The sequence below is a fragment of the Lynx canadensis genome, chromosome D3 (genome assembly GCF_007474595.2).
Source record: "Lynx canadensis isolate LIC74 chromosome D3, mLynCan4.pri.v2, whole genome shotgun sequence".
NCBI lineage: Eukaryota > Metazoa > Chordata > Mammalia > Carnivora > Felidae > Lynx > Lynx canadensis.
In genome coordinates this window covers 58191241-58212530 of record NC_044314.2, presented here as the reverse complement: position 1 = coordinate 58212530, position 21290 = coordinate 58191241, and the positions used below count along the sequence as shown (strand labels likewise).

The 21290-nt window shown below is 41.1% G+C and overlaps 1 protein-coding gene across 1 annotated transcript in view; it reads right to left on the bottom strand.

Moving 5' to 3' along the window:
- The window catches only part of PTPRM (protein tyrosine phosphatase receptor type M), a 794802-nt gene that overhangs the window by 430005 nt on the left and 343507 nt on the right, over positions 1-21290 (bottom strand). The window contains 1 exon segment of the mRNA XM_032595357.1: positions 14661-14776. Within this exon segment, the coding sequence (XP_032451248.1) occupies positions 14661-14776 (116 nt within the window).

Below are 21290 nucleotides of genomic sequence, written 5' to 3'. Positions count from 1 at the left end.
TCATTTTTTAATGTTTATTTCTTTTTGAGAGAGACAGAGGGCGAGTGGGGGAGGGGCAGAGAGAGGAGGAGACACAGAATCCAAAGCAGACTCCAGGCTCTGAGCTGTCAGCACAGAGCCCAATGCGGATCTCGAACCCACAAACTGTGAGATCATGACCTGAGCTGAAGTCTGGAGCTCAACTGACTGAGCCACCCAGGCACCCCATATTTATTTTTAATTTTAAAAAGGTTTCTATACTGTATATTATGTGATGCCCAGAAGAGTCGTATGTGATGCTGCAGGGACATTGATATTTCTTCATCAAACATGTGACTATAAGGACCAAAAACAAACCATTAAAAAGTTTCAGGTCAGGGGCGCCTAGGTGGCTCAGTCGGTTAAGCGTCTGACTTCGGCTCAGGTCATGATCTCGCGGTCCGTGAGTTCAAGCCCCGCGTCAGGCTCTGTGCTGACCGCTCAGAGCCTGGAGCCTGTTTCGGATTCTGTGTCTCCCTCTCTCTCTGAACCTCCCCCATTCATGCTCTGTCTCTCTCGGTCTCAAAAATAAATAAATGTTAAAAAAAATTTTTTTTAAAGTTTCAGGTCAGGTTTTAACAGCAAGCAAATTACAAAACTGGGCAAGTTTTGCTACTAAATTAGATATGGAGAACTTTCCATTTTAGATTTTGGAATAACAGTGACCTCCAAGAATGTACACAACCAGTCCTACCCACCCCCCCACACACACTCTGATACCACTCTGCTGTGACTCCCCACAAGTCTGCTGGATACCTGGGCTCCAGCCACACCGGGCTCCGTGCTCTTTCCCACCCAGGTGCGCTCCTCCCCTGAGGTCTCTCTGCCTTGGTCCTCCTGAAGGCCCTCCCCAACTTATCCCCTTAGCCCACACCTTCATCTCCTTCTAGTCCTGCTCAAGTACATTTCCAAGGAGGCCTACCTGGGCCCCAGATTTAAAACCGAAACCTCTCCTGCATGGCACGGCTGATGCCCTGTGTCCTGCCTAGCTGCTTCTATTAATGCTACTGAGCACTTTCTTACATACTACATAGCTTACTTATCACGGTCATTGTCTATCTCTCCCTACTAGAATACAAGTCCCATGGTGGCAGGGATCATTGTCTCCCCCTACCCCCACCAGAATATAAGTCCTACAGAGGCAGAGATCACTATCTTCATCCCCTACTAGAATACAAGTCCCACAGAGGCAGAGATCATTGTTTTCACCCCCTGCTACAATACAAGTCCCACAGAGGCAGAGATCTTAATTCTATAATATCTCTAGCACAAAAACCATGCCTGGTGCATCCAAGGGACGGTTGATGGCTATATCAAAGGGACTTAGGCATTGAATGGGTGACTGGAAAAGTTGATTTTTAAGATGCTTTTTGATCCTCGGATACGCTTCCTCAGGTCAGAAATAAACAGGGAAGAATGGGGAATAACGGCCTCTTTTCTCTGATATAGAGTGACAGAAAAAGGCATGGGATTCCTTTTCCCATGTGTCTTTCTCCGTGACAGGAATGGCCAGATAGGACAATGTGTTCACAACCTCCGGTAATCCTAAGCATCTCAGAGCCTATGGGAAACTTTCTGCTATCCTGGCAGACTGAAATGATGAAAATGTACACTAGGTAGAGACAGAAAATTTGCCAGAAGTTTTCTCTGAATTCTCCCCGAGTTAGGAAGAGGCTGCCCTACCAAGGACTGGCCCTCCATGTTCTCAAAAGCATTACAGCAGGACAATGTGGCATCACCAAGATGGGAATCCAGATTGCTCTGTAGAATATTAGAGCTCGTAGCGAAAGAGAACCTTGGACATGATTGTCAGGAACAAAGGCCCATACCTAATGCACAGCCTGGCACCTACACGTCCAGGGTTATTAAGGAAATTGCCGACCCATCTTTTGTCACCTTAATGAAACAACCATAATGGCCATGTCTGAGAGGAAATGATCTTAGGGGGTTAAATCCAGCTTTGTATAAAAGCAAGAGTATCTTTAAACTTGCGTGTATTTCAATTTGAGCATGCTACAGAAAAAAAAGTACTGACAGTCCTTTAAATTAGGCTTACAACCTTCTTTATGCAAGGGACTCACTGTAGGACTTCTAAATGAGCAGTAATTTACCATCAAAAAGATACATATTAAGTCTCTTGGAAATAGTTTTGCCATAATCAGAGCAATGATTGAAAGAAATTGAGGTCTGGGACGTTAGCAGCATTTGGATCAGATTATTCAATCCCAGGCATTCTGAAGGCGTTCTGAGTGCACAAGCCTGGAAGAGATACTGGCCAGTCACCCTTCCTTAGCCGTACATGTGGGGATGAAATGCACCTTCATTTATCCAACAGGGAAAATTGTATTATCCCACTTGCAAATGTGCTCATTTGTATGATACTGACTGAAATTCTTACCACTGGGTTCATAATACTATCAGCAGGGCCCGGGATAATTGTGTTGAAAACATTTTATGTAATCTAAATCCAATAATAATTGAGTAACTCAAAAATTCTACCTTCTGGAGCCCATTTTTTTTAATTTTAATAACTAAGGTACTGTTGACCTTTGATTTCTAGGCCATAACCAAGCTAACCCAAATATTTACCAATTTGGAATAGGAGAACCGTAAGTTCTTACTTTTATTACCATATACTATGAATATACATCGACAAGTATACTTCAATTGGCTAAAAAAATATACGGATAGCCAAAGTAACACGGAGATATCCAAAGCTGCATATTCTTCGAACATGTGATAGTCTTATAGTCAGTTTCAAGTAAAAATTTGATTACGGAAATTTATCATCTCATTCTGATAGATGTAGTCCATTTCATTATATATTTGTAATATTTCAATAATGTTACTTAAATTTTATAGAGAAGTTCATCCAAATAATATAGGATATATACAGTAACTGCAGTAGTTAGAAACCAATGAAATTACAAGTCTTAAAGTCAAATATCCAGCTGTTGCCTGGATTAACCCAGCCACAGGACACTAAGAGGCGTGACACTGACTGACATTTCCTGTTAGTTTCAAGGTTTGGGTTTGCAAGGCATGGGATTGACTTTTAATTCTAAAGCTGTAATAATGGCTCTGTAATATGAGGAAGACGGCAGGGCCTGCATCATCATTCATGATCTAAAAGACGGGGCTAGTCCTCAATATGGATGGCTAAGAACATCACTTTTCCCAATCAATATGCCGTACAGTACACAACTCTTTCTGAAAACATAGCTGAAAGAAGCTAAAGATGCAAGATAAAGGAGGCTAAAAGCCTCATGGTTTGGAATTTCAATTGAAATTGTCAATACGATCTCAGGACATGTTCTTAAGTGTATGTATGTGTGCATATGTATATACCCAAGCGGAGCCCAATGCGAAGATCCAGAAACAAAAGAGTGTGATAATGAGTACCTCTTATGCTCAGATTGTAATTTCTAATGATCAGTTCCCAGTAAACAAGAACCAAGGATCCCTGGAGAAATAGCTAATTCTAGGTCATCGAGGTGGAAAATGTAAAATACAGGCCTGGAATATATTGTCAGAAAGTAAGAAAGCCATCTGACATGGCCCACAACAGGGGTCACCTACCCTGCGTAAGCCCTACTTCTTTGAGCAGCAATAAAGATAATACGTAAGATAGATCAGAACACATCGAATATGTTTAAATCCATAAGTTCAGGACAATGACAGTGACGACAATGGTGGTGATGACAATGCCCATGATGTTGGTGACAGCAACAATATTACTAATAACCCCCTTGGTCACTTTTTGGTGATGCCAGTGAACTGCATCATTATTTTTGAAAGCTTGCTGGAAAAAGACAAAATATCAAGCATTTATACCATCTTCCCTTTATCATTTACATAGTAGGGTAACCAAATATTTGATATGGGAGAGCTTTTCTTTTTAGAAGTGTTCTAGCTACTGAACCAAGAAGGGAGGATATCACAGAACCAGTCTGCAACCCTTGATGAATTAATGAATGTAGAAATGGTCATCATTGGCTGATAACATCACAAAAAGGGACCTAATTTGCAAGAAACGCAACTGAAGAACACATTAGCTGTCACTCCCAGAGGGCAGCAAGCAAAACCCAAAATATGGGAAACTGTATAGGACAAACACAGTTTCAGCAACAACCACTACCATCACAAACAGGGAAATGGATGGAGAACCTAAAGATAAAATGGACTTAAGAGACTCATCGTGCCATTGTAAAGTGTCAACTATACTGCTATCACGATGCAAACAGATTGCTAAAAGAAATAAGGTTATAAGACAGTCAAGGAAATCTGAGCACCGGCTGTTTTTCCAGGGCACACTCGGTGTCTATCATTATTATTTTAAGGGCTCTTATCTTTAAGAGCAGGGGTCTGAGGCTAAATCCAGCCTGTTACCTGTTTTGTACAGCTTAAAAGCTAAGAATGGTTTGTACATTTTTTAATGATTAAAAACACAAAAGCAAGAATAATATTTTCTGACAACGAAAATCACACGAAATGCAAATTCCAATGTCTGCACAGAGAGCTGCACTGAAAACAGCCACCCTCGTTCATGGACGTGTTGTCTGTGGTTGCCTTCCTGCTACAAGAGCAGAGCTGAGCAGCTGTACCAAAGACTGGCTGGCTGGCAAAATTTGCTATCTGGCCCTTTACAGAAAATGTTTGCCAGCCCCTGTTTTAGAGAAACATTTACAAGTTAAATGATACAATGACTGGGATTGCTTCAAAACAATCAGAAGGGGAGCAGGTGGAAACAGAAAGTCAGCAATTGGCCACCTATTGTTAGGTGGTGAAGCTGGACGCTGAGTGTATTAAGTTTCCTACATTATCTCTCTACCTCTATACATATTCACAATATCTACAATAAAAGTAAAAATAAACTTTTCTTCAAAGAAGCAATTAGAAAATAATCTCTCTGTATTTCTGAACGACTAGTTTAACCATGATTATTTCCCCAGGAAAACAGATGATTTTGCTGCCGGCTTATAAATATTCCAGTGCTGTAGAACTATTTTGTCTAGATGCCATCCACCTCCTGCAAATGCATCAAGCCATTTATACGATCAAGGTACCACCAACAGTAGAAGAGAAAATGCACTTTGACAAAGGGGAGCCATAACCCAGGTCAGGCTGGCCTATTTGCATAACTAATGAGCATATGCCCAGCACATGGAAAGTGTGTAATATACATTTCTTGAGGGAAAGTAATCATGGGTTTCCAAATCTTAAGAATAAACAGAAACTCCATTAATTAGTCACTTGTCCTTTGTGTTTAGTGGACACCACTTCTTGTAACAGAGACAGACAATTTTATTACGCTTGGACAATAGCCAATCTCTTTTCTTTTGAATGAAGGGAAGGAAGGATGGCAGTTTTATAAGTAGGAGAGAGACAGAAGAGAGTAACAATCTGCGCTACGATTTCAAAGTTCACCCTCTGTAGGAACTGCCTGGCTGCCACTGTGCCCGTCAGAGATGTCGTGGTCTTGTCTCACACTGAGTCACAACTAGACTAAATGCAGCATGCTCTGTTCTGTTTCCCTTCTACAGTCCGAAAGAAGTTTTTCAAATCAAAGCCCACCCAAAGTTGCCAAATTTTCTTTCCATCTCAAGGAAGGAGTTAAGGAAACCTCTCTTTCTTGCCTCTGTACATGATTCCAGATTACAAGACTGGAATCTTCTAGGACTTTCCAGAAGGCCACCTAAGGCAGATGTACAAACCTCCTACGTAAAACATTTCCATGTTTCCCACTCCTTCCAAAAGAGACAGAATAGGAAAAAACTAGAGATCCTAATAGTGTCCAAACTCTCCAGGACCCTCAGTCCAAGGCCTGGATCAATAAAACGAGATAGAAAGGCAGGACATTAGTATTCTCAGCCCTCAATCACAGAAATTCCGGAGCACAGCCATTCCTGTCTTCTCTTCTCATGACAGAGCTGTGGATTCTTAGAAGCAAGAGAAACAAATGACCCATTTGATGAATATGAGAAAAGCAACAGAAAATTGCTTTCATGGGATTTATGGCTCTTGAGTCCAAAGTAAGCAATCCTTAAGGGGACCAGCTGATGCCTTTCTCTTCTGCCCTCCAAACTGAACCATCCTGACCTGCAGTTTTCAAAGCACAACTTCCCATCCTGGCCCGGAGACCTTTGGATTGCAGTGGAAGACAAAGCTCTCCAACTGCTTTTTCTGGGGCATCCTTCTCGAGGCAACAGCAGTTTACATCTCTTTTCATTGAGTTGGGTAATATCACAAAATAAAATGTATTAATTAATGCCTCCTGGAATCGATCTAGGTAAGTCATACTGTTTTAATGTAAAATAAGCCTTTACCTTTAAATTCAGCTAATCCCAAATCACACTAAATTAAAACATAGGGCATATGCTTTGAAGGTTTTTGGTGGTCTCAGGCTGAATGTTCTGTATTGTACTATATATATATATATATATATATATATATATATGGATATTCAACTGACTAAAACAATAATGCATATAATTTCAACCACTCAAAGTTTTAAGGAGCAAATGGTTCCTATAGCAACTGAAGATAGTCATCTTTGTGCATTCCTGTTATTTTCTATGATGGTAAGTGATGTGAAATTTATGCTTTAATATATATGGTATAAAATAGCCAAGTTAAGCTTGCCAAGGGAACCATAATTTTACTTCTTTTCAAATCATTTTATGGCTTTTATATATAACAGCAAAATTGGTCTGATACACAGTTCTGATTTTTTCCCTCACAATTTATAAAGGAAACTAAAAGCCACCAAGAAAGGTTGACCAAACATACACATTCCCTAACACAAAAGCGAAGGTCACATCCACACACATGAATACAATTTTAATTGTAAATTCTGATAAAAGCCATCACTTGAATTACCACATGATGTTTATGAATCCACAAGGAAATGTTTGGGTCTTTGTACTATGCAAGAGACATTATAGTTAAAGACGTATATTCTGGAATTAGATGGTCTGTTTCAAATCCTAGCTCTTGTTACTACCAATGTGCTACTGGAAAAATTACTACAACTTCCCAATCCTGTTTCTTCTTCTATGAGCATGTAAGAGAGCGCTCCCAGGGAACAGTTCAGAGAAAAAAAGTACATGTACATAGCCTAGCAGAGTACTTGCACACAGCAATGTTCACTCAGTAAATGGAGTTGTAATTCCTTTATTTCAAACACATCCATTGAGGGGCTCTGGGTGGCTCATGCAGTTAAGTGTCTGACTTTGGCTCAGGTCATGATGCTTGCAGTCTGTGAGTTCAATCCCTGCGTCAGGCTCTGTGCTGACAGCTCAGAGCCTGTAGTCTGCTTCGGATTCTGTGTCTCCCTTTCTCTCTGCCCTTTCCCTGCTTGCAGTCTCTCTCTCTCTTTCTCTCTCAAAAATAAATAAACATTAAAAAAAATCAAACACATCTGTTGAAGTCAGTAATATAAATGCTAGTAATATAGTTTATAATTTATTCATTATCAAATCAAATTCTGTAGTAGGTCAGAGGACGTATCCTCTTGAAAACCATTTTAAATTACAAAAATCTAGATTTTCTCTTTTTTCTCAAAACAAAATAACAAAAACAAACAAACAAAACCCAAAGGTCTAACAATCTAGCTGAGCAAAATGTGACAAATTTATTAAGCTGGTGAAAAATACTATTTTCACAATTGGGTAACTCATACCCAGTTAAGTGGAATTATGTATCAAACTCTCAAAAAAAAAAAAAAATCTCTAGGCCAACAACTAAAAAAATTTTAATCCTAAGTGAACATTATTTTTAGAAATTAAGTCTTCCCAAACTTAGAGCTCACACTGAATTACATTCCACACCAAAAAAAGAAAAAAGAAGGAAACAAAGAAAGAAAAGAGGGCGGTGGGTTCATCCATCAATTTCTATGACACAGCTCTATTGTCACAGTGAGGGCTCAAACACATTATCCTTGAGAGGTATATTTCTATTACCTTTAACTAAGGTCTTGGGACAAGGATTTTTTTTCCTAAGGGGTGAATCAGAAAACAAAATTTTACAACAGAATAAAAAAACACCTAGGGGAAACGTATAAGAAATGAAGGTTTAGGAAAGATGATATATTAACCACATTTGTTTCCAAAATTACTCTAACGCTGCAAGATAATTGAAGCATACTCTGAAAAATCAGCAAAAGGGACACTACTAGGTTCTATATGTCCCTTCTCTTTTCAAAACCATCCCTTGGAGATGAATCATTCCCATATAACAAGCATCTCAGAACGATTTTGCGCCTGTTTTTTGTGCCTGTTTTGCTGGTCCAACGATGGATCTCTTAGACTCACCTGGAGGAGACACATGATTTGCTCAGGCAGTCAGTAAGCCAAGTGCCATGAGCAGGTTTCTACTGAGCATTTGTTACATGATAGGTACAATTCTAGGTGCTACCTTGCAACCGATGTTTTTAATATAGTACATCATAGTAACACCATCCAATTTCCTTTTATATTTCTACGAACAGATGTGTGTTTTTTTAAAACTCGTATTTTTGTGTTTTTTTTAATGTTTACTTATTTTGAGAGAGAGAGAGGGAGAAGTGGAAGGGGCAGAGAGAGAGAGGGAGACAGAGAGTCCCAAGCAGGGTCCGCATTGTCAGCACAGAGCCTGACGCAGGGCTTGATCCCAAACTGTGACATCATGACCTGAGCCAAAATCAAGGGTTGGATGCTTAACCAACTGACCCACCTATGCACCCCCGAACAGATGTTATTTTATGAAATCATTTAAAAATGTTATTCTGGTGCCTTACTTCTAACAAACACTAAGTTCTATGTGCTAAAAAAGTAAAACTCAATTATGTTGCACTATGATGGTCCCGAAGTTAACACAGATATTTTTCACAGTTAACCTGAACATATTTGGTTAAAACAAAACAAAGCAAAACACTATTATTAGAAAGACAAGTACTCAATGAAGAAAAATGTCCACATGATGAAACTTACTAATTTGTAAATATTTTTAGGTTTATAATTGACCTTTACCAGCAAGTGAAATTGTATTTAATACACACCATAATAAATACCTAATATATGATAGTGGTAAAGTTTCCTACCTTTTCTGAGTTTTCATTTTCTCATTTATAAAATAAGGAATTTAATTTGAAGACTGTTCCACATTCTGATGTTAACGTAATTCTGTGATTCTAAAAAGTAAGCTCCTGAAAAAGGATAGGGGCCCCTAAGATATGTTGACAGAAAATTATTATTTTCCAGGTTTCCTTTGCCAGGGACTATTCACCTAACGTGTACATGTCAGTTCCTGGCTTGATCAGAGCTGCCATATTATCTACTGTTAAGAAGACATCTACACTGCCTCCCTGATTTCTGCCATTTGTCCTAGAGGCTGGACTGCTTTCATTTCCCACCCACTTCTGAATTTGATGTGGGAGCCAAAGGCTACAGACCAAACATTTGTGTCTCTCCAAAATTCATAGGCTGAAACCTAATCACCAATGTGATGCTATTGAGGTGGGGTCTCGGGGAAGTGATTAGGTTTGGATGAGGTCATCAGAGTGAAGTCTCCATGATGGAAGTGGTGTCCAGAAAAGGGGATGCTGAGAGCTTTCTCTCCACATGTGAGGATGTAGTAAGAAGGATGTCTGTAAACCAGGGAGCCAGCCCTCACTGAAACTTTACCATGATGGTCCCCTAATCTTGGACTTCTAGTCTCTAGACGTGGGAGAAATGTTTGTTGGTTAAACCACCCAGCCGGTGGTAGTTTGTTACAACAGCCCAAACCAACGAAGACACTGAGTAAGAAGGGGAAGGAATTTGGAGGAGCCTCCATAATGTATCAAAAATGAATTAAATAACAAAAATTACAAAAATGCCCAAACTACAGAGATTCAGGGGAAGAGGGCAAGGTGGTCTGTGTTCCCTAGAAAAGAAGGTACACAAGCCATCTTCACATTTGTGACCATCAGTATTAGCCTTGGTGACCATCTTTATTTATTGAAAATTTAAAAAAGGTTATAAACACTAATCTCAGGAGAAACAGTATTATGTAGGAAAATAAAAATTTAAATATCTAAGGGGCATCTGGGTGGCTCAGTCGGTTAATCAGACCCCTGATTTCGGCTCAGGTTATGATCTCACAGTTCCTGAGACTGAGACCCATGCTGGGCTCATGCTGACAGAGCACAGCCTGCTTGGGATTCTCTCTCTCTCTCTCTCTCTCTCTCTCTCTCTCTCTCTCTCTCTGTCCCTCCCCCATGCCACTCTCTTTTCTCTCTCAAAATAAATAAAGAAAATAAAGAAAAATCAATTAAAATAAAATACTTAAGAAAGAACAACAGTAATCTTAATACAATCATACAATCATAAGGGTTTTTTTAGGACTACATAAAAAACACGTATGTCAGAAATTGCCTGTCAGCATAACATGTAAGTAAAACAAAAGAACATCTAGGGGCACCTGGGTGGCTCATTTGGTTGAGCAGCAAGCTCTTGATTTCAGCTCAGGTCATGATCTCACGGCTCAAGTTGGGCTCCCTGCTGTCAGACCCTGCTTGCTATTCTCTGTCCCCCTCTTTCTCTGCCCCTCCCCTGCTTGTGCACGCGTGCTCTCGCTCTCTCTAAATAAATAAATAAACTTAAAAAAAGAACATATAAAATCCCATTTTCTCTTCTCTGTATTCTATATCTACATATACTCCACGATATGTTCAAATGGTAGGCTCCGCAGTGATCAGAATGTTGATAGTAACGGGCAATACTGTCGTGTTTGGGTGCTTGAATGATTTTACACATACATTTCATCTGAGTATCTCCCACAGTTACAGTCCCTGCTGTATGCATAGATTGCTGTATCTGATAGCATATAGCAAGCATCTTCGACAAATGCACTGCACATCACTTTTGAACTACAAAAAAAAAAAACAAAAACAGTTTTGTAGATGCGGTCTTCCTACTGTTCATTGTCTGGAAAGTAGGAAGTCTTTTGCTTCTATACTAATTGATGCTTGTGAACTGTGCTTTACTTTGCTATTCTGTATTCTAGAACACCCAATTCTATGATGACAATAACCTGTAGCCCACAGTTGAGATGGGAGAAAATGTAAGCAGATGGGACACATCTGTTAATCATAAACATTTCTTCATTAGTGTCATCATCAGATTTATGTGTACCGTGTTTTTGTGAAAGGCTCTGACAGTGATCATATTTAATCTGTATTTTAAACAATCAAGCCACTGGCCATTTTTCATAGAGGTGGATCGATATGGACATGTAATACATATGCATTTTGGGCGGGGGGGAGGTCACGGTGGCTCCTTGATGTTAATCATGCAAGGTCAGTCACATCCAAATTCTTCCAACAGGGTGCTAAGTACATATTACCTATTCACCTAGCACTGGGATATGGGAAGATGGCATAGGATGGTGGAATCAAGCAGTGGTGAGGTAAAAGAAACAGAGGTAGTAGCCCCAGCTATGCCACTTACTTTGGTGACCCTGCACAATCCTGTACCCCAAACCCATCTATAAAAGAAGTCGAAGACCATGGGATACAGGGATGAAATTCTATGCAAATGCCTGTGGTAGAACTCAAAATATGGTAATACAAGTAAACCAAATTATTACAAATGATTATACTCCAAAATATCAATGTTCCCCAGTGAAAAATGTATTATTCAGTTCAAAACCTTGACTTACCATTGAGAAGATTCAAATTACAGGAAAAAAGAGCTAAAAATATTTTTCTCATTCATTTTTCTGCCTGGATCTCAGCGTTTCTTTGAGGATGTGAGTGACTTTGTATGCAGACAAGCATTTTTGAAACTGTTATAGCAATGGGGTAATGAAGACATGCCTATATTCGTACCTCTAGACTAGAAAGACCTGGTCCATGATTCCAGGTTTGCTTCTCCCCACGATTTCTACTGAAAGACCCGAGGCAAAGGCCAGGGCATGGGCAATAGGAGGGCAGGAGGGCTCCGTGAAACCATCACATGCTGTAAATCCTCCTTACTGCTGGAAGCCACGCTACACAAATACAGTTTAATAGAAACCATTCTTGCAAGTGAAGGACACTGGTCTTATTTCCTCAGTTATTAATAAAGTAAACACCTCCCTACAAGATGCCTATGCAACCAGAGGAAATAAATCATTCAGCAGTAAAATTATTCTCACATCACAAAGATTCACAAACCAAATAGCATGCCGTGTCCAGGAGAGACTAAGATTCACTGAGAATTTCAAAGTCACAACACCTGTGTGCATCATGCCCTTTAGGGCATGACCATGTGGAAAGCCGCAGGGCAACAGGTGGTCACCGATGCCAAGAAGGGCAAGGAAAGACTGGGTAACAGATGATGGAAGGCATTAGTGGATGGATTGTAAAAACAATTTATCAACACTAATGATCAAATTTAATAGAACAAAAACAAGAGTCTGGGGACATGGGAAATTCAACAAGACAGTCAGATCGAGGCGACTGAATACAGATACCAGTTATACAACATTAGGTTTTGGCTTTTTCTTTCCTGATTTGGAACATGTGTTGCGCTTTGCTTCAGACTGGTGATCGTCAACCCCGGGCACACACTGGAATCACCTGGGGAGCCCCAAATGCAGGGCCCTACCGCAGACCAATTAAATCAGAATCCTGATGTAGATCAGGAAGTTTTTAAAAACTCCCTATGTGACTCTCATGGAGTGAGGGCTCAGACGCTGCATTTAGACCTGTTTTTCAAAACAACAGCTAGCTCTCTCCCTATTATGTGACAGATTCTCTTTTAAAAAGTCTCCCACTCTGTAGAAGAAAGTAGTTACAGATCCCCAATGCCCAAGGCAATGCTGAAGTTGAACCAAGGGCATCCCAAACCCAGGACATTTGCAAAAACAAAAAAAGTAAATTGTATCCTCAATGTGCCTGTAAATTCTTAGGAATATCTAAGACTCTGTTGAGGCCAAAGCTTAGATTTTATATTGTGTTCTCTGAAGTAACATTAACACAAATATCAGGAGCCCCAAACTATTTTCCATGAAAAATTAAGATTTCTAGAGATTAATCAAAGATGACAGGATAGTGTCATTTTTAGGAGGCAGCTAATGCATTGTGGAAAATGCCAATTAAAAATGTCTGTCTCATCAATTACCATACACAGACCATCTTGATGGAGTTAAATACCAAACAACCGCTAACTAAGAAAAATAATTTGCAGTCTCTCACATCAAGATTCTAAAAGAACTGGGAAGTGGGATATAAAGGAAGAAGCAAAGTCAAATACTGACGATCAGGGTTGAGCACAGTTCTCATGGGCTGCAACATCTCTTACAGTAACGAGTACAAACTTTTAGAGAGAAGAAAATGGTAAAGATGAATTTGGTGCATGCAATCTCAGTCCTCTGCTTACATTCCTCCTTCCTGGCCAGGGATGTTCTCGCAGGGAGAGTAGCAGATGAGAAAACAATGACATCAAGGTAGAAGGGTGAGGAATCATGCAGAGGGTCCAAGACTATTGAAGAATCCTCCAGAACGTATTCCCCAGTTGTCACCATGTTGTTGAATACGGGGAGAGGACATTTGGCCATCTTCCATCTTCCCCAGAAGTGGAGGAATAAAAACGACCATTTATTTCACTTGTGATGACAAAAAGGTAAGAGGGATTTCAAAGTTATAGAGTGTCATGCAAATGTGACATGGCACAGTCACTGTGACACTGACGAAGAGGGAAGAGAGGAGGAGAGGTCATATGCACAGAGGAAAGGTCGGCATGCGTGAAGTGGAAGCCATGATGGAATGGAACAGATACACAAAGGGGTTAAATCATGAAGTTAGCTCAGCAGCAAACTAAAATAAGTATATAATTAATCAAACCAAAACAAAGTCAACTACAGGATCCATAAGGAAAGAGGGGTGGGCGGGAATCAACACTAGTCCCGGTAAAGAGTGAGCATCCTGCAGATCAGTGCATAAAAGGAAGAAACAAGAATGAAATTGGAGAATGCCACAGGTTAAGGGAATCAAACTCAGAGCCTAAAGAAGCGGGTGGCATTCTGGTTAGAGGGGACAAGTCACTTAATCCCACGCATTCTCTCAGAATTCCCACGACCGTGGACAAATCCATGAAACTATCTGCCACGCAAAATATGTATGGGGGAATTTGAAGGATTGGAAAACAAGACACACAAGTTATGACTACGCTAAAAACGTATGCTTAAACACTTAAAAGTAGAAGATATGTTGTTAATTTCTAAGCTGAGGCTTTTCCCCTTGTGGAAATTCAAATTATAAAAAGGCCTACAAGCGTGTGTGTGCACTCGCACATGTAAGCGATGCTCTGGGTATCTCTCCAGAGGAAGGGTAGGGAAGAGCTCTATATCTGGTACTTTAATATCCTGCTCTGAAAGTACTTTGACAACCAGATCTTCAAAGCAAGATGGCTAAGCAGAAGCGAAGGGAAAAAATACAGAAAAATGTTTAAAGGTCTGCGAAGAAGTTCGTTTATCTAGAATTCTTAGTAATCTGATAACTTATTAATAAAGAAGGAAAGGAACAGAGACAACTCAGGGCATCAACCTTCTATCAGCAACGTGACACTGACCCGGACCCCCGGGCCCCTTCCCAGGGGGCGTGTACTCCTGCCTCTGGAGGAGACAGAGAGTTACCATACCTGCAACCAGAGCCTGTCGCCCGCCACAGTCCGGCCGATGGCACTGCACTGGAAGGTGGCAAACTGGCCGGCATTGACTTCCACGTTCTGAATCCGCAGGAAGTGGGGAGTTCGGGCTACATGAACAGAGAGAATTAAAGGCATTAAAAGAGGACATTTGTAACTTATCTGTGACTTTTTGAATCTATTTGCAATTTTGGGCCTTCCCATTTTGTTTACCTTTGAAAACACACGGCTTTTGCTTATAAGAATGCTTCTGAGATTTCATTATGATTGTAAAGGGTATCATGGAAGGTTTTGGTGTGCTCTGAAAGAACAGAGAAGCCAAGCATTCTGGGATAGAACCAAGAAGACAGAGGATATTTTATTGTTCCTGCTGTGCAAATTATCATAACTCAGCAGTCTTCTTGTAATAACAAATCTGTATTAATAAAGATTACACTGAAGCCTAGTTGATGTTTTGAACAAAAACATATTAGATATTTATACTAGCAACATGAAAAGAACAGTAAGAAGTTAAATGATGTTGTCAAGGAAACTTTTTGAGCCGAGTACAAAGCTGTGCGTAATATATATTTTAATACAACTAATTGGTATGCAGTATTCCCTATGTAATACTTCCCAACTACCAAAAATACTATCCCCATAGACGGACTCTGTGGAATTAGGTTGGGACTGCCACAGCACAGCAGTTTCTGCTGATTCTTACTCCCAATTCAAGAGAAAAGAATGATTCCAAATGCTAAACAACGTCAAGTCTCATACAGTGTCCATGGGGGACAGCCCTCTGAATAAAGGATAATTCTATTTGATCTGAGAAGCCCAGACCAAATTTCTGCAACACACTGAACGCGTGTGTTAAGGAACTGCAATGACAGGCCAGGAATTGCATTTTATGGTATCTTCTATTTTTGTTAGGAAAAAGTCTCTTATCACAGCAATGACAGTATAAAAGCAAGGGTCTGGGAAGGGGGAGGTTAGGGGGTAGAAAAGGAAGAGAACAGGATGCTGGTATTTCTGGGAGGGATGGATAAATATTCTGGACAATAACCAGAATAAACTTATTATGCCAGCTTTTCCCCATGGTCAATGTGTCTTTAGGCCATGTCTAGACACATTCAAAGAGTCGTGCCCCACTACTGAGAGCCCAAACGTGATAAATTAGCACTAATATTAGCCTGTGCAGAACAAAATTAAGAATGGAAGTGGGTTACTACTCAAGAACAAAGAGAAATGCATTTTAATATCAATAACGCACAAGGAAAAAGCCCATTTTACTAATGTGGAGGCCGCCAGTAATTCGAAAACTGCATTCATGCTGCTTAGCATGCAAAATGTCCTAAATAACTTCTAAAAGAGCAGTATAACCATGGGTCATTGTTTCTAATACAAATACATTAATTTAATGTCCTCTGACCTATTTTTCACTACCTTAAATTATCCTTGGCCAAGAATAACACGATGCCATGGTTTTTAAAGACCTCTGTAAAAAGTCCCTAAGACAAATTTCTCTTCTAGTCTCTGTTCCCAAAAAGCTGAAAGAACTTTGGTTTTAGCAAATGGAAAAAGGTAACATGTTTTGAGCATCACGGACCAGAATATTTCCCACGGAATATGCACAAGCGTTCCGTGAGGTAGGTATTCTTTTCCATTTTGCAGATGGGAGATCTCATGCGTACTTGCCTACCGAGTGTCAGAACCAGAGCACGAACAGTTCCAAAGCCCACGCACAGCCCACTATGGCACTGCCTCTGCGAGCCTCCCACCTGCGTCTGCGTCCCCCATGCTCTCCCACTGAGAGTGCCTCCCTGCCTCACTGTTGACACGTTGGCTTCTTTCATATTATTTAAATTGAGTTTGTATTATTCAGTGAAACTGAATTTACATTCTTTAAAATTGTTTACGTGCGGGGCGCCAGGGTGGCTCAGTCAGTTAAGCGTGCAACTCTGTCACGATCAGCTCAGTCACGATCTCACAGTTCATGAGTTTGAGCCCCGTGTCAGGCACGGCGCTGACAGCGTGGAACCTGTTAGGGGTTCTCTCTCCCTTCCTCTTTGCCCCTCCCCTATTTTCTCTCTCTCTTTCTCTCAAAATAAATAAACTTTAAAACATACAAACATAAAATAAAATTATTTACTTGCGATTTCAACTTCTGTAGAATTCTTCTCTCCCAACCTCACCTCTGACACAAACGAACAAACTTTGCTACACAAAATTGTAACAATTATTTTCGATTTACCTACATTAGCGGTTCCCAATATTAACAGGGATCATTAAGAATTTGAGATCTGACTAAATTAATAGGACTACATTGAAAGCCAGAAAGCTCTTTGCTTGTCAAGAAATCATATAAGCAAATGGAATATTCTACTTCGAAGCCAACACAACACATCCATTATGATACATCTGTCATCACCTGGAAACTTTTTGAACTGTTTTTCGCCTGTAAAATAATTCTAAGCACATTGCCCCTAGCTACATGGACATCAAACTACACCACGTACAAAGCATTTGAAAAAAAGAAGAAAAATATGGAAGTAGTAACTCTTCTGTTCGCTGGTGTGTGTAGAGCAGATTTTAGCTACTTCACAGGGTTTTGAAGGTAGCTCATCGGAAAGGGTTATGCTTTGCAGCCTTTAATCACACACACACACACACACACACACACACACACACACACACACACACACAAACACACACAACTGCCCTGCCCTGCTGGCTCCTGAGGGAGCTGTTAGATCCATTTCCTGTCAACCTTCCCGAGACTTGGTGGAGCCCTTTGTTCAAGGGGTCTGCCAGTCACACAGCCTTGGCCTGTCTATAGAAACTGCTCTCCTCAGTTAATCAGCAGGCCCCTAAGAGGCCCAACAGCCTTCTTTCCTTCCTCTTCCTGACTTGTCTCCCAAGGGAAAATGCTTTCGGCCACAGTGATTTCTTTCCAAAACTTCCTCAAAAAACTTTCAAAATTCTACTTCCAAAACCCTTTTCCTTCAGCTTTTTCCTTTGTTCATTCTTCTTTGGGCTCTACTCTAAATGTCGATTTGTCTCAGATTTAGAACTCTGTTCACTCCCCTTTTCCGAGCGTATGTACTGGTAGGTGCCGCCTGCTCCGACGGAGTTAACATGAGGCTTTTCAAAACGAGGAACCTGTGACCAGATCACTGAGCTACACTCCTGTTAGCCACAAAGAAAAGTTCTCCATTTTGGGGAGCCTGGGAGCCACTCCAGTTAATTGGGTGCCCCCACAAGGGCAGGCAGGCCCCTCCAGAGTCAAACCTGACCACACCCCAGACGGAGGGCATCCACACCAAGGAAAACAACAGCCACGTACTCCCCCTCGGTCAGCTGAGTGTTGGAGCCAGATCCACTGATGGGGTCACACCAACATGAAAACTCACAAGCCACGTGTGCACAGAGGCTAAGAAATACTACAGGGAACTATTGTCCTAGGAACAGATTGTGTGTGTGTGTGTGTGTGTGTGTGTGTGTGTGTGTGTGTGTTTTAAATCAGAACCTTCAGTCCAGTGACTGAAAAACTGGGTCACAGGAGAAGTAGGGACAATTGAGAATGATAGCTGACTTCTGATTTTATGAGATGGACCCAGTATGCAGAAACTCCGGACAGCCATGCTCCCTAAGAGTAAAGAAGAGTTTTCTAACACTGAGACTGACAGAACATGGTATGAGCTGGCTAGTGTGGGAGCCATATGTGGAGACAGAGTTTGCAGTTGGCTGGGCAGAGAGGCAGGTAGACTGGGAACCCCGTTTGCGACTGGCGTCTTACAGTCGCCATTGTAACCTCTTCCCCCATTGCCCTAGTAGCGCTTCACCTGCAACAACGGGGACCTTGCTTTCTTTGTCCTTGGATATTTTGGGTATGAGGGCTGCATCTTCGGCGCCCTCTTTGGAGACAACAACTCTTGCGTCCATGGATAAACTGTAAAAAGGCTTATGGTTTGAATCATATTTAGAATGAGTATACTCCCTGAATCTGGGTTAGAATCCCAGGCTTCCTTGTTTGGAAGGTGCCTCTTGGGCTGGAAGTTCTTCTGCCCCGTTTTGGTTTTGGCCTCTCTCCTGTTCCTATTTTATCCCTCCTCTCACTGGAATTGCTCAGTCAGCTGACATGCCCCTTTTCAAATCTCTGATGCCTACATGCCCCACCAGTGTGGGGCTCACTCTGTCTGCTTCCTTTCTTGTGGGCATGCCTTTATGAAGGATAATTTAGAACTGTGATGGCTCCTTTGAGAAAATCTTCCAAGCTGGCTCCCACATACATGGAGCACCCCCACTTTCATATTCCTATGGATTGTTAAAGACAGATTATGTTGCACATTCGGACAGCAGGACGTCTCACTAATATTGCCCTCTCCTGTCCCTCTCATGGTCTCCTACTCTGCTCACCTTTTGCTGCAGGCCACTGTGGTAAGTTGGGTCCCTAAGACAAGGTTTTTGAGTGTGTCGCCATCTGTCACGATAACTTGCATTAAAGGGATACTACACCTGAACTGCTCTTCTGTAGTTTTACCCCCCACCCCCTTGGTTAAGCCTAGGATCAGTTTCAAGCCTGTCCTGAAAGTCTGCGAAGTATTTTGAGTACCATCGCTGGTATATCCTTGCATGGGTAAGCTACTAAAAATTAAACATTTAAAATGTCCATTGCAAAACCTCCACGTGTTACTCATATATGTCCTAGACCTTGGATTCTCACCCTGCACCCTACCTATGACTCCTTCCTCTCTCCTTTTTGTCCCTCCCCACTCCCCAATGCCTCCAAATTTCTCCAAATCTCTCTGGTTTTTCTCATGCACTACAAGTGAGTGCACTACAATTTCTCAACCAGAAGGGCCAGTCAAGGTGTGTGGGACCAACAGAGCCCACTGCCCACTTTTTAAAAAAAATTTTTTCTTGTTATTATTTATTTTTGAGCGAGAAAGAGAGATAGACAGCAAGCAGGGGAGAGGCAGAAAGAGAAGGAGACGGAATCTGAAGCAGGCTCCAGGCTCTGAGCCATCTGCACAGAACCTGATGCGGGGCTAGAACTAACAAGCCATGAGATTATGACCTAAGCTGAAGTCAGACGCTTAACCGACTGAGCTACCCAGGCACCCCACCACCACCCACTTTTCCTCCTACAGATGTAGAAATGCAAGGAAGAGTCTCTTTCACATAGTAACATTTCTCTTCCTGCTATAATCATTACAGATTTTCAGCCCTTCAAAGGCTTCTATACCTTCTGAGTGGTGCAAGGGGAAAGATAAAATACACTCAGTTTGAATATACATTTAGTTTGAAGAGTAGGTTTCCCATGAACTAAAATAATTTTCAGAGAATGAATTTCAAATCTTGAAATTTTGAATTTTATTCCTTATTTAGCATGGCAGGAGAGTTCTTTTGGAACACCAAGGGTGGGATATCATACAGTTTTCTTTTTCCTTTTTTAAACACATAATATGTTTCCAAACTGCCTGAGAAATAATAGAACTCAATCTTCCCCAAATCTGAATGGCCTCCAAAAACACCTAACCTGGACCAACTTAATTTACATATTCTGCCTCCTAATATGGCTAATATATTTAAAGAATGTCCAATATATTGGCAATCAATTCAATTTCTTCCTAGGATTTGTGATTTAAATAACTTATTTTTCACTTTTAGGAAATATTTTGGACAATAAATATTAAAAATAAAGAAGTATTTAATTTTTTAATCATACATAAATTTATCTCTAAGAAGCAACTTTTAAAATATGCATGCATTTCTGCACACTAGTGTTTTGTTTTTGTTTTTGTTTTTGTTTTTTTAATGTAACGTGTCCAGTAACTTGTTGAGGAGACATATAGCATGTTGACCCAAAGCCTGGGCAATCTGAGGAAGGCTGGAAACTGACCTTTGATTGACCCAGGCTAAGAGTGAATTCAGGACGGTTCATAAAGATTATTTATTGCACTGGGGAAAAAGACAAATTAAAAGCCAAATCATGAGAACGGTTAAAAATGGGGTAGGAGGGGCGCCTGGGTGGCGCAGTCGGTTAAGCGTCCGACTTCAGCCAGGTCACGATCTCGCGGTCCGTGAGTTCGAGCCCCGCGTCAGGCTCTGAGCTGATGGCTCAGAGCCTGGAGCCTGTTTCTGATTCTGTGTCTCCCTCTCTCTCTGCCCCTCCCCCGTTCATGCTCTGTCTCTCTCTGTCCCAAAAATAAATAAACGTTGAAAAAAATTAAAAAAAAAAAATGGGGTAGGAGTGGGGCGCCTGGGTGGCTCAGTCGGTTAAGCGGCCGACTTCGGCTCAGGTCATGATCTTGCGGTCCGTGAGTTCGAGCCCCGTATCGGGCTCTGTGCTGACCGCTCAGAGCCTGGAGCCTGTTTCAGATTCTGTGTCTCCCTCTCTCTCTGACCCTCCCCCATTCATGCTCTGTCTCTGTCTCAAAAATAAATAAACGTTAAAAAAAAAAGTTTAAAAAAAATTTTTTAAAAATGGGGTAGGAGTGGTGAGGGGGTTAAATGAAAGTTAAAAAAAAAATTCCATTGGAACCAAAAAGGAAGCTTCTAGCACCTGACAGAATCCTGGGAGCATATTATGAGCAGCTATGTTATTCATGGGTTGCTCTGAGGTCTCTGGTGGGAACTTCG